Below are 15,061 nucleotides of genomic sequence, written 5' to 3' on the forward strand. Positions count from 1 at the left end.
GTAGCGCAACGCAATAGCTTAACCTCCAAACATATGGCTATAGTACAAGAGGGATTTCAAGGTCCCCTCGACCTATTCTTGCCATGGGTCATGAAGTCTGAAAAGTAAAACTCATTCTACCGCTGCCCCATGCCATCGCAGATAGAGCCATAGCTTCTCGGGTCAGATTCGTCGCGACATATTATGGTAAAGACGACTGCGTAACCTACGGTTATTATTGCCTATCTGGTAGCCAAAGCCAGGAAGCCCATAAGGCAGACCGATGTATACCCGAATAAGCTAAGTACGTGATTTTCATTCCTGATATTATGTAAGAAAACAGGATTTGGGAGGCGTGGTAATAGTAATCATGTGGACGCAAGCGCGGTGGATTCGTCGCGCAGAGGATGAGGGTGCGTCAGTTGGCGTCCGGCGTCTGGAGGTGCCTAGCGCTTCGCGCCGCGCCCCTTACAGCCATTGCGTGGCTCGGGGCGTGGCGCTTACGTAAACACGCGTAACACGCAGCTCGTGTTAAAGGCGGCGCGGTGCCGCGCTACTGTCCGTCCTAGATCGACCCCATGTTGGCCCGCGCCGCCTACTGAGTATATGTGGATAGCAGCACGCGCCCTGTCGTGCCGCCGCCGCTGCCTCTGCCGCCAACGCCAACTTGCGCGTTTATAGGTAAATATACGAAATTTAAATCCATCTGGCAAATCTACTGCATATCAATTTATCAAAAAAAACTGCTGATAATGTTAAAAATCTTTAAATTCGAGTTAAACGAGTTAACAGGAACAAAATTTTGACATCATAAATATGTATTTGTACATGTATATGCCAATATTCCATTCGAACTTGTAATAAATAAATTATTAATATGTATTGCCAACATGATCTATTGCTTTGAAAAGACAAACATTCATACATAAGTACATAAAACAGTACAGCAGTAAGGCTTGTTACATCGATTTTAGTCCTCAGTAGTCATTCTGTATTATCATAAATAAGGTATTCTAGAGATGAGGCTTTCTTTATTTTATTAGGATAGGTTAGTAAGTTAAATTTTTAGGTGATATTCAGATTTACCGTATTAAAATCGAATTTATGCATTCTTTGTAACGAAATTTGGAATAATACAGATAATTTGAATTAAGAAACATTTGCTTTTCCAAAATCCCTGTACTACTACTAACCAGTTACTTACCAATTTAGTAAGAAATTTATTTTATAAGAACTTTGCTTGTGCTCTGAATTTTGTGAATTTGCAAAGAACCGCTATGTGGTTATTATTTATGTTCGCAACTATATTATTTTGATCTTTATAAGAACCATATAAATACAAGATTGTTATGCAATGCTAGTTATCTAGTTATTAGTACTTAGAAAGTAATAATCTTATTTAAAGGGGCTTAAAATTATACTCTGTATATGGAAATATGTAGTATAAAACGATATTGTGTAAATAGAAATAAAACGTGTAACATATATACTTAATTTAACTTTAGGTATTCTTACGTTTATTATGTTGATTTGATTACTTCCGACTTTTCTAATACGTAAAAATTATATAAATATATTTATAGGATATGACTATAAGTGAAAATATTATTATTATACTGGAGATTAAATTATGCAACAAGTCATTTATATTAGATTGAATCTAAAAGAATATCATATATAACTTAATGATGATCTTAACAAATTATTTTTCCGATTCGTGACTAAAATAAAAGTTTGCCAACCATATTATTAAATTTACGTTTTAGTATTTTTACATTATTAACATTGACAATATTGGTATTAGTATATGAATTACATAGCAGCTACACAAACTGTTCTCGTTTTGGTCTATTAACAGTAACTGATAAAATTGCGAACAGTGCTAAATCGTCCCTGTGCTTTTTAAGTTTTAACGTTGGTAGGATTGATTATAAACGACTAGGACGTTCTTTTGGTGTAATATTTTCGCTTAAAAATTGGTTAGGTTAGGTTACCTAGTTGAAAAGTTAGGTTAAAAAGTTACTTTTTTTAAATCAAATATGTTTAATCAGATTTTTTTATTGTTATCAGCATCATAAGAGGCGATGCAGACGCATGCAGCTCTAATGGCGCTGGCTGCGCTGGGAGCGCTAGCGGCGGCGGCGGCGGCGGAGCGCGGCAGTGGCATCAAAGTCGGCAGCGGTGGTGGAATGGCCAGTAGTCGAGATGGTGGCCGTGGAAGTGGTGTACGCATCGGGGACGGAATCAGGCGTCCACGAACTTCACCTGCGCCTCCTCCTCCTCGAGCTCCTTCTTCCATCACCGCTGCTCTCGTCGTGCCACATAAGGCCTTTGGCACACGAGATTACACCAAGGCCGAAAAAGCTGCTCTATCAAAATTACCGCGAAAACTGAAACTTTTTTCTCAAGTGCGCCTGAACATAACGCTCTCTACGCAAGGCTTGACGCCTAGTCCTATGTGTGAGTTTAGATTTCTAAAAAAGTAGACTCCGCAGCTATATTATATCTTCACTTCCTCATCACTATCGGCAATCTAACTGTTGACTGTTTAACGCTTTCAGCTATCCTGGACTCGCTATGTAAAGAATTTCTAGCAGTCAACGTGTCTGCTATCCTTTATCTTATGAATCACGAACAATACGGGCGCTCTACTGCCTCTGCACAATATTTTCTACAACTCGCAGGGTATCTCGGCATACCGGTAAACGCGTTTTATCTTGCATATTTCACTAGCTACTTTTCATTATTTTATTACACTTAATTTTAAAATTGCTAAATAATCTATATCTATAGGTAATTGCATGGAATGCAGACAACAGCGGGCTTGAGAAGCGCGCGTCACATGCTTCTTTACGTCTTCAATTGGCCCCATCCATTGAACATCAAACAGCCGCGATGCTTTCTATTTTAGAAAGATACAAATGGCATCAGTTCAGCGTCGTCACCTCAGCTATTGCCGGACATGACGATTTCATACAGGCTGTACGTGAAAGAGTGACGGCACTACAAGTAAGGAGTTATTTACAAGTTTTCTTTAAAAAAATATATATAATCTGAGTTCCCTTATCCTTTCCCTTTTTCTTGAGATAACTTTTATTTCAATTTAGATATAGTATCTACCTTTCATATACTCATTTTCCAATTAGGTACCATTAGTGAATTTCAAAATTTGCGTTCTGCAACCAATTGTACAAAATGTTAATTGAGTTAGTCAGAAGTCGTCGTGGCCTAAAGGATAAAGATGTCCGGTGCATTCGTGTTGAGCGATGCACCAGTGTTCGAATCCCAGGCGGGTAGTATTTTTCTAATGAAATACGTCCTCAACAAATGTTCACGATTGACTTCCACGGTGAAGGAATAACATCGTGTAATAAAAATCAAAGCCGTAAAATTATAATTTGCGTAATTACTGGTAGTAGGACCTCTTGTGAGTCCGTGCGGGTAGGTACCACCACCCTGCCTATTCCTGCCGTGAAGCAGCAATGCGTTTCGGTTTGAAGGGCGAGGCAGCCGTTGTAGGTAACTAGACTGAGACCTTAGAACTGATATCCCAAGGTTGGTGGCGCATTTACGTCGTAGATGTCTATGGGCTCTAGTAACCATTTAACACCAGGTGGGCTGTAAGGTCGTCCACCCACCTGAGCAATAAAAAAAAGTTAAATCTATTCGTATCTTCATCTAACCTATGAAATACCTATTTGACAAATTTGAGACAGTCTGGACTGGAGACTAGATCATTTTAATTCAAATACCAGCAGCACCTACTAGCTATTTGGTCTTGTGGATTAATTGTTAAATATAAATGAAATAAAACACCTACCAGCTTTTGTTGTTTAAATCTTTTTGTTCGATCCGATAAAGGCAAGTCGACTAATCACAATTTACTGCGATTTCAAATCGAATTCAGTTATTAATTCTTTACGCCCGAAGAACAATAGGTCAAAGTGAATTCAAAGCGTACGGAGGTAATTGGTATGATGTCAATCACTCAAATTTAAAGCAGCATTTTTTCCATAACAAAATATTGTCCCGATGAAGCTATCTTCCTCTTTTAACGTGCCATAGAGAGGGATTTTTTTTACTGTTTTGTTCATCCGTTTTTGGTTCTAAGTGCCTATGATTTAAATTTTCAACCTCACATCTCAAGGCGGGCGGGCATTCATGTCTCCGGCAAGAACTGGGTTGGTAGTATGTTTATAATTTTTAATAATTATACTCAATTATATTACTTAATGTACTTAATTTAAACTACAGGATCGATTTAAATTCACGATACTTAACGCAATAGTCGTTAAGAGGTCATCAGATCTAAATGAATTGGTCACAAGTGAAGCGCGTGTGATGTTACTGTATGCGACCAGAGAAGAGGCAGCGGAAATACTATCTGCCGCTGGAGACTTACACCTTACCGGCGAAAGTTTTGTGTGGATCGTTACACAAAGTGTATTAGGATCTATGCAACAACCCAACAAATTTCCCGTCGGCATGCTTGGTACGTAAAGCAACAGTGAATGTAGTGAAACGAAACTATTAGGTATACATTTATATTTTCAATGAAATGAGCAGATAACGTCAATAACTGATATTCTTTAAATAGGTGTACATTTCGACACGTCGAGTTCTTCTTTGATATCAGAAATAGCAACCGCTGTTAAAGTATTTGCCTACGGCGTGGAGTCGTACATATCCGAGCCTGAGAATGTGCGTTACCCACTGGGCACTAGACTATCGTGCAGTGGCGCGGGAGCAGGCGAAGCACGTTGGTCTACAGGCGAGCGATTCTATAGGCATTTGCGGAATGTCAGCGTTGAAGGAGAAGTAGGGAGACCGAGCATCGAATTCACCCCTGATGGTGAATTACGAGCTGCTGAACTTAAAATTATGAATCTAAGACCTGCCATAGGCGAACAGGTAATGGCTGTTTTAGTTGTACAACAACTAATTGATTTCGGTTTCATTAATTAATAAACAATTGTGATATTTGGTTACTTGTCTTCTGAGGCGGAAACAAACGATTTTAGAAAAAACAAAAAAGAATCTTCTTGCTGTCACCGCTTTTACATAATTCAGGATATGAAAATTTCCTGCTTACATTCTGGAAAATATATGCATTATCATATTATGTACCATTATTTAAGTTCACCAGTTATTTAGGTAAATTCGCACGAAATCGTGTGCGAATGTAGAAAACACATTTTATCGTCAATTTGAAATTAAAATAATCGTTCTTTTCCTCACTGCCTTGGCTAGGTTAAAGAAAAAAATAGTGTATGGTCATCGGACCTAAGTAAGCGTACCTACACATTTTCAAATTCGAACGCCTTAACGCCGGTGAAAAATATTATGAAATTTGAATGAATGAATATAGATCGACTAGAGGCAGACTAGATTTTGGCACTGAAATGTAACACAAATAAATTCAGTTGGCGGGCGGAACTACACTCTCAAGTGATACCAGGGATGAGTGCTTCCGCCAGATTGCGGTGTCACGAAATATGTATGAACTTCTAATAAATTAACTTCGATCAGTTTCGGAAACAATTCTCTTACGCCCTGAAGATGTGTATTTATAAAAGTAATGTAAACCCTAAGCTGTAATATATAATAATATGTACATATAAATTAGCTGTTACCGCTACTTCGCCCGCGTGGTAAAAAAGTGTCAATGTAGTTTCCCATGGGAATGAGATATTTTTTCGGGATAAAAGGTAGCCTATGTCACTAGTGACCTAATACGGAGAGTTAAAAAATAATGTCAATCCGTTACTTCGTTTCAAAAGTCAAGAAGGACAAACACATAAATAAACAATCACACTTTCACATTTTAAATATTATAGTATATAGGTACTTAGTCTGGCCATAAATACTGTTAAAATTAAAAATAAAAATAAATCTATTGCAAATAGCATTTATTCGTTTTACAGTGTGTTAGTTTAATACATAAATATAAAACAATTTAAAGTATAAAAAGCTTATTCGAAGTGGTCTCCATTGGCTGCAATACAGTCATTTAAACGTTGAGGCCAGTTATCAATAGAAGCACGCACTCTTTCCATGGGAAAAATTTTCACTGCCAATCGTACGGATTGTTTTAGGGACTCCAAATTATCATGGCGTTTAGAGCAAGCCGTACTCTCTAAAACTGAACATAAATCATAATCCAGCGGATTAAGATCGGGACTAGACGACGGCCAGTCTTCAGCTTTGATGAAGTCCGAAACGTTCGTTTCCAACCAAGACTGCGTAGACCGAGCTTTATGACCTGGCGCCGAGTCTTGCTGGAAGGACCATTCTTGATTATTGAACATGGTGTTGTTAAGGGGCTTCACTACCTTCTCAAGAATGGTATCTTGATACACTTGTGCCGATGTTTTGATACCTTTTTCACAAAAGTATGGCTCAGTCACTCCTTAATAGCTAATACCCCACTAAACCATCACTGAAGTCGGATAGTGCCCACATTGCACTCTGTCGACTAATTGGGAAGCTTCTTTAGAGCTTTGAGCATAAATACGGTTATTTTGTTTGTTAAAATGTTGCTCAATTGTAAAAAAATTCTCATCCGTAAACAAAATTTTCCTATGACCTCCCTTTACGTACACGCCTAGTTGTACGCACGCAGTAGTTGTTTCAATTTTACCACCCTATTCTCTTTTAAATTATCAGTTAAGAAATGACCAGTACGTCTCTTACAGGCTGCAAGTCCTAAGTCATCTTTTAAAATAAACGCGACATGGTTCTAGGTGCTATCTTCATCTCCCGAGATAAAATCTTTTGTTTTCGGACAGGATTTCTTCGAATTCTTTCCCTTACTGCTTTGACCACCTTTTTCGTACGAACACTACGTGGACGGCCAGATCTTTTTCTGTCACAAACAGAGGAGGTCTCATTGCACCTATTAATAGCCCGGTGCATAAACATTTTACTAATACCAAGCGTATGGAGAGTTTTAAAAATTGCATTTGGCTCCATACCTACTTTGTGTAATGCAATCACAGCGATTCGGTTCTCTTTATCACCCCACTCCATTTTAATGTCGTAAAATATTGTACAATGTATTGGCGCCAAAATGAGAAAACTCAATCAGCAATCATATAAAAATGACAGATTCCAAATTCAAATGTAATATATTGTTTATTTTTAATTGTAACAGTATTTATGGCCAGACTAAGTAGTTATGCATTTAATTCATAATAATATAAACTAAGTCATCATTCTTCGTTTCAATCCTAATCTCATGTGTTTCAATGTGATTATAAATATTTACAAAGTTGGTATGGGAAGAAATCGGAACTTGGAACTCTTATCCGAAAGAACGACTCGTCATCAAAGACATTGTTTGGCCTGGCGGTCTACATACTCCACCACAAGGCGTGCCAGAAAAGTTCCACATGCGCATAACCTTCCTAGAAGAACCACCGTATATTAACTTAGCGCCACCGGATCCCGTTAGTGGACGTTGCTCTTTAGACAGAGGTGTGATATGCCGTGTCGCTCCCGAAACAGAAGTTGCTGGGTAAAATCAATTTTATATCTGCTGAAGTATTCATTTTGGTAACGGCCGTTTAACTCATAGAAATATTATTTCAGTCTCGAAGCCGGTACTGCTCACGGAAATAGCTCTCTATACCAGTGCTGCAGTGGATTCTGTATAGATCTGCTGCAACAACTTGCTGAACATCTCGGATTTACCTATGAATTGGTCCGCGTCGAGGATGGACGTTGGGGCACATTGCACTACGGCAAGTGGAACGGTTTGATTGCGGATCTTGTCAACAAGAAAACCGATATGGTATGTAGTTATTAATCACCTATCTTTTAATCCTATGGTATCGATTCTTAACTATTTTATGACAGATTAAGGATGACGATATCGCTTGAAAACACGTCCATCACTATTTCTTACGAATACTATAGATTAATGAAATCAATGATTTTACTAAAAAAAGTTGATTATTTGTAACAGGCTAAACAAAATAGAACTGTAACTAATGTTAACAAATTATGTAAAAAAAAGTTTGTGTAAAGTTGCTAACAAAGTATACAAAATGGCAGCAAGTTTTTTTAAAACAGGTTATTTGACTCGTCGAAATGTCGTGTGAGTAAAGTCGTAAAATCGTAAATAATTAGGTATGTAATCCCGTGTCTAAACATTTGAGTATATTGAAAAGATTTTTGGTGTGCCTTTTATAACTTAAAATACAAAAGGTAATATTTACGTGAATAAAATTTTACCGCTCTATTTTGCCAAAATTCAGACAGTACATAATTAATTTCAATTAATTACACCTGAACTCTTAATATATTCAAAACTCAATAACAATATTCCGTGTCCTCAATAACTAGTCTTAACTAAAAATTAATAAAAACAACAAAATCATTAGGAAATGTAATTTAACACACATGAAATTAATGTTTCAGGTTTTAACGTCGTTAATAATAAATTCGGACCGGGAAGCCGTAGTAGATTTCAGTGTGCCATTTATGGAGACCGGTGTTGCAATTGTGGTAGCCAAACGAACAGGCATAATTTCCCCAACGGCTTTCTTAGAACCTTTCGACACTGCTTCGTGGATGCTCGTGGGCGCTGTAGCTATACAAGCTGCTACTTTTTCAATATTCTTCTTCGAATGGATGTCACCGAGTGGATTCGACTGCTCAACTGGCAACTCAAAACGTGTTCCACAGAATCGATTTTCGCTATGTCGCACGTATTGGATTGTTTGGGCAGTTTTATTTCAAGTATGTTTACAATAAGTATGCAGCGTGTATTTTTTTTTGTTGTAAAAATTTTTTATTCACTCATTAATCTCTTTTAGGCGTCAGTACACGTTGATTCACCTAGAGGTTTCACAGCTCGTTTCATGACCAACATGTGGGCAATGTTCGCCGTCGTGTTTCTTGCTATATACACAGCTAATTTGGCTGCGTTTATGATAACTCGCGAGGAATACCACGAATTAAGCGGCTTAGACGATCCCAGGATCGCGAGACCACTCTCACAGCGTCCGCCATTAAAATTCGGCACAGTACCGTGGTCACACACAGATGCTACGCTCGCTAAATACTTCCCGGAACCACACGCTTATATGGCTCGGTGAGTGTTGGTCCTGTTAACAAAAACTTAAACTAAAAGCTTTGATATCTATTTATTAACGTCTCATTTCAATATCCAGGTGAATTCAGGATTAGGAATTAAACGCAAGGTTTGAAAAGACACTTTAATGCCCATCGAATAATGAACATAATATTTTTAGGTACAATCGGAGTACAGTTAGCGCAGGAGTGACGAGCGTACTTACGGGAGATCTTGACGCATTCATTTATGACGGTACTGTATTGGATTATCTGGTATCACAAGTAAGTTTTATGGCGTATTCAAGAATGTTTACTAGTTTAATATCTATGGATATTGGTCATAATTACATTATTTTCCAGGACGAAGATTGTAGACTGTTGACGGTAGGGGCTTGGTACGCCATGTCCGGGTACGGCCTCGCGTTTACGCGGAACTCGAAATATCTCAGTATGTTCAATAAACGGTTACTAGATTTACGAGCCAATGGTGATCTTGAAAGACTACGAAGGTAATACTTTTCGTCTGATAAACTAATTACAAAAAATTAATGCCTGTTTTTCTACTGGTTCCAAGGGCTTAGCGGAGCCAATAAACCTGAAAACAGGAACGGCACCACTTACCTTGAGACATCGAAATCGCAAATGTACCTAGTCAGGTCATAAATTCTGTCACATGTTTAATGTAAAATAATTGAAACAAGTTTATTCATTATGTAACCATTCATATACCAAAATGAACTTAACAAAACATAGATTCTTATGACACTAAAGTTTATTCAAAATGACCTCCGTGATTTTGAATACAGGCCTTCAATCTGCGCGGCCAGTCGTCTATCGCAGCACGAACGAGGTCCATGTCAATATCGGCGGCTGCCTTAATCAAGGATGTCTTGAGTGACTCCAAATTGAGATGAGGCTTTGAGCACGCCTTTTCCTCCAAGTGTTGCCATATCTTGTAATCTAACGGATTCAAATCTGGACTGGAGGAGGGCCAGTCTTCGTGCCGGATGAAGTCGATTTCACGCGCCGCCAGCCAGTCTTGTGTGCTCTTCGCTCTATGAGCTAGCGCCGAATCTTGTTGGAATACCCAGTGCCTGTTATTGAACATGGTATGAGAAACAGGTTCCACAAGGTTCGTCAGGACTGTATTTTGATACACAACTGCATTCGTTTTTACACCTTTCTCACAAAAATGTACCTCTGTTAAGCCCCAATAAGAAACTCCCAACCATACCATGAGCGAGGATGGAAAATGACCTCGTTGGACACGCGGAATACGGTTGCTCGCTTCTTCACTACTGTGTGCGTACACCTTATCATTTTGTTTGTTGTAGCTCTCTTCTACGGTAAAAAATTTTTCATCCGAAAAAAGAATTTCCCGATATTTTTTTCCCGCGTACCGCTTCAACAAAGCGCGGCATCTCTTCAGTCTCAGGTCCATTAGACGAGCATTCAAACGATGTCCTGTTTTTCTTCGATATGCCCGAAGCCCTAAGTCTTCATTTAACACCCTTTTCACCGTGGTTCTGCTTAACCCCATCTGAAGGGTCAACAGTTTCTGCTTACGTTTGGGATTTCTTTGAATTCGCGCCTTCACAGCTTTTATCACTGCTGGAGTCCTAACAGACCGAGGGCGACCACTTCTTGACCTGTCATCTACACTAGAGTCTTCATTGTATCGTTTGATGGTACGATAAACGAATCTTTTGGTTATATTCAAATTTTTCAGTATGTTAAAAATTTGAATTGGCGCGTAACCGCAACGATGCAACGCAATAACTGCAACACGGTCTTCTTTAAGCGTCTACTCCATATTTAAAAATCAGTAAAATTCTAAAAGTATATACATTTTTATTTTCATGAACAATCCGAAATTCGAATAATAATCACTAAACTTTTTTGTGGCCAGCATTCTAAAAGAAAAGTTTTTACTGTGTGACAATACTTATGACCTGACTAGGTATAGTGGCTGGATCACCCTTCAAATCGAAATGCATGCAGCAGAACTAGGCAGAATGGTTGTATCTACCCATACGAGTTTGCAATACCTACCACCTACCTCAGTAAATGTCGGTTGGCGATCTCATCACGCTGGTATATTATTCAAAGATACATTTAAATATTTTGTTCGTTTCTATAGGTACTGGATGACTGGAACGTGTAAGCCCAATAAACAAGAGCATAAGTCTTCAGATCCTCTGGCCTTGGAGCAATTCTTATCAGCATTCTTGCTACTTATGGCAGGAATTTTGCTGGCAGCATTGTTGCTCCTGTTAGAACATGTATATTTTAAATACATGCGCACTCATTTGGCGGCCTCAAAGGCTGGATCGTGTTGTGCGCTAGTTTCGTTATCAATGGGTAAGGATTGTCAAGCGTATTAATTATGTTTATAATACGCTTTTATTAGTTTCAGACGTATGCATGTTAGTATGTAACAGAATCCTTGAACATTATTTTGACCCCCTTCAAAACGTCAAATTAACTCGAAATTTGGCATACTTATTAAGAACCGATGACAATTAAATACTTAAAAAAAATTTTGAAAAAATTGAAATTCAACTAAAAAATTAAAAATAAATAATAGTTTAAAAAAAATAAAAAAAACCACGCTTTTATAGAAAATCCAACTGTGGGGTGCTTTTCGGGATATTATCAAAATAACCCTTCTACTCATATCTGTTCATAAAATATTTATAACTACTGATACCATGCACCCCACACTTTTATTACAATAAAATCATTTTTTCTTACACTATTTTTAATTCGAATTTATTAAATTTTATTTTCTATTCTTTAGTTGGATTTTCTATAAAAGCGTTTTTTTTAGTCTTTTTAAACTATTATTTATTTCTCATACATATTTAGGTACATATTCAAAATTAAAATTTAACACACTTTCTTTCTGGGGTCAAACAGGTCAATCTCTGACTTTTCACGGCGCCGTAGTCGAGGCGGCTGCTCGAGGATTAGGCACAGGCGAACGTGGACACTGTCGCTCCGCCATATGCGCTGCTCAAGTAAATTCTTTATTTTCTTTAAAACTACATTATGAACAGTGCCAAACAGTTCTAATTCTAGAGCTATTGAATGAAAAATTAACTGGACCTGTATAATTAAATGATGTCTTTGATGATTTTTTTTGTTGCTTAGATGGATGGACGAGCTCACAGACCACCTAGTGTTAAGTGGTTACTGGAGCCCATAGATATTTACAACGTAAATGCGCCACCCACCTTGAGATATAAGCTCTAAGGTCTCAAGTATAGTTACAACGGCTGCCACACCCTTCAAACCGAAATGCATTACTGCTTCACAGCAGAAATAAGCAGCAGAATACTTACCCGTGCAGACTCAAAAGAGGTCCTACCAACGGTAATAACGCAAATTATAATTTTGCGGGTTTGATCTTTATTAGACGATGTTATTCCTTCACCGTGGAAGTCAAACGTGAACATTTTGTTGAGTACGTATTTCATTAGAAAACTTGGTACCCGCCTGAGATTCAAACACCGGTGCATAGCTCAGCACGAATGCACCGGACATCTTATCCTTTAGGCCGCGACGACTTATAATGATGAAGAGTGAAAATAATGGTCATAGAACACCGTTCGAATAAATTTATTGCCTTAGAACTTTATGCTATGGACGATCCAAATGGTTCGCCCACAAATGTTAACTGTCGTGGGTAAACTATTTAAAACGTCCACGTTCTTAAGTATCGACAATACTCTGTCTGGAATTAAATATGCAAAAGCTGCTAGTTATTTTTACCCTCATGGTAAATATACAAAAATGGTGATAGGACGTCTTTTGACGTCCTACCACCGCATACTACCTACCCGTCCGCACGGGTAGGTACCACCGCCCTGCCTATTTCTGCCGTTAAGCAGGAATGCGTTTCGGTTTAAAGGGTGGGGCAGCCGTCGTACTGTTACAACTGAGAACTTAGAACTCTTGTCTCAAGGTGGGTGGCGGCATTTACGTTGTAGATGTCTATGGGACCCGGTAACCATTTAACACCAGGTGGGCCGTGAGCTCCACCGCCCATCTAAGCAATAAAAGAAAGTGGCAATGTCTATATCGACGCTTAGTCACGTTTGCCTTTCAAGCGTCGATATGTATTATTAAGATCTTTTATATGTCCAGTTATGGCGCGCACGACACGAACGTGATGTAGCCATGGCCAGGGTGAGGCAGCTGGCTGCGGCGTTAGCGGCACACGGGCTGGCGCCGCCGCCACGCCGACTCGCTTCGGCGGCGGCGCTGCTGGCGGGTGGCATGCCGCACGACGCCACGCGGCCGCGCACGCTGCGCCCGCCCGCCGACCTACTGCCGGACCTCGACCGCCCTCTCTCGTGTGGTGATTTGCGATCGAGGTACTTATCGATTCTTCTTCTTCTTCTTCTTAGTCGCATACTTCACTGCTGAAGGTCGTGTCCCTGAAAGCCCTTCGTGGCTCTTTGTACCATCAGCTTCCATTTCCTTCGGTTTTCGGCTTCTCTCAGGGCGGTCGCAACAGAGAGCCCAGTGAGCGCACTAACACTAACACTCCAGTAATATTGGAACCTAATGAATACAAAAATTAAGCCACACATTACAATATTTAAATAAGTATATTTGTCATAAGGAACCACGAATGAAGCTAACATGGAAATGAATGAGATAATGTGACTTCAAAATAAATAAATAAATTAGAATTGTTCTACATGCTTCCTGTAAAATAATTATTATTTTAACGCATAAACGAACGTATAGAGAATTTTTCGGTCACCGTTCTCGTCGAACCCGTCGCTCGTGACGAAGGGTTCGGCGAGTAAATTAACCCACAGACACAGCCCACTGAGTTTCTCACCGGATCTTCTCAGTGGGTCGCGTTTCCGATCCGGTAGTAGATTCTGCAAAGCACTACTCTTACTAGGGCTAGTGTTAGCAACGCCCTCTGATTGGAGCCCCGTGAGCTCACTTATTCGCCCAGTTACGGCGTAGCCCCCTAGGTCAGCAGCTTAGGTAGGGAAAAATATATTGATAATAAACAAACGAATCTTTCATTTTTCGTTTCGTTTCTTTTACGAGGGTAAAATGACAACCAAACCCACTTAAATTACGTCTGAATTTAATTAAAATGTCGATGTGTTTTTGTTTTAGAGGGCGGACACGAGTAGAAATGGAAACAGTGCTGTGAGGCGTATTTTACGCCACCCTATTTCAATTCTTGAAGGCTGCTCTTACACCAAGTTATACAAAGACGAAGTTAGTTATACCTATGTTTAAAATACGGACAGATAAAAGAAAAGATGTAATTATTAAATAAACTATTCCAATTATTAAAACGGAGAGCTGGACGTAGATAGCGAAGCGTTGTTGTGGGACGTGCGCGCGGAGCAGGCTGGAACCGGGCGCACGCCCTCGTGTTGTCTACTACAATAAATATATTTTTTGGACAATATTCATGTGTTTTATGTACAGATTCATTCGTTTACCTAAAAGGTTTATTAAAAATATTTGTATTTTTTTCCTGTTGCGGAGTTGCTGTAACTCCAATTACCTTATGCAAAATGAATCGTAGACACCCTCCGGTGCCCCTACATGGGTTTCTAGCACGACGGGTTGTCTAAAGATCCATAAGTCCTTCCTATTCCTCATCACGGTCGAGTATCATCTGTATCATATATCTCCGTGCTCCTTCGCCCATATTACCCCTATCCAGGTACGATGAATGGAAAATTTAATAATTTTACGACTTTCGAAGCGCAATCCTGACCAACATTTTTCATTAGGGACAGTCCGTAGTCTAATAGGTAAATTATATTCGGTTGGAGTATAGTGATTTTTTTCCCTACATAATCGCCGTAGTCTAAGGCGTTATTCCAGTTACGGTCGGACGGGCATGTGAGCTCACGGACTCAATCTGACAGAATTTGATATCACTGGATCTGGCAAAAGCTTCGCTGAATGTACCACCGGATCGGAATCGAGAACGGTGACCGGTGCTTAGAGAGCT

General features: G+C 39.2%; 1 protein-coding gene across 1 annotated transcript; it reads left to right on the forward strand.

The window, feature by feature from the left end:
* The first annotated feature begins 519 nt into the window (after positions 1 to 519).
* On the forward strand, positions 520 to 14,506 carry Nmdar2 (glutamate ionotropic receptor NMDA type subunit 2). Its single transcript, XM_028175133.2, has 16 exons — positions 520 to 660; positions 2,050 to 2,439; positions 2,541 to 2,680; positions 2,773 to 2,988; positions 4,234 to 4,471; positions 4,577 to 4,890; positions 7,251 to 7,495; positions 7,570 to 7,771; positions 8,401 to 8,721; positions 8,799 to 9,076; positions 9,237 to 9,339; positions 9,418 to 9,566; positions 11,198 to 11,418; positions 11,977 to 12,077; positions 13,207 to 13,436; positions 14,206 to 14,506. Exons 2-16 carry the CDS (start codon positions 2,064 to 2,066, stop codon positions 14,240 to 14,242), a joined length of 3,171 nt encoding a protein of 1,056 aa, XP_028030934.1. The 5' UTR covers positions 520 to 660; positions 2,050 to 2,063; the 3' UTR covers positions 14,243 to 14,506.
* The last annotated feature ends 555 nt before the right edge of the window (positions 14,507 to 15,061 follow it).

This window comes from Bombyx mandarina, chromosome 11 (assembly GCF_030267445.1).
Source record: "Bombyx mandarina strain Sakado chromosome 11, ASM3026744v2".
Lineage (NCBI taxonomy): Eukaryota > Metazoa > Arthropoda > Insecta > Lepidoptera > Bombycidae > Bombyx > Bombyx mandarina.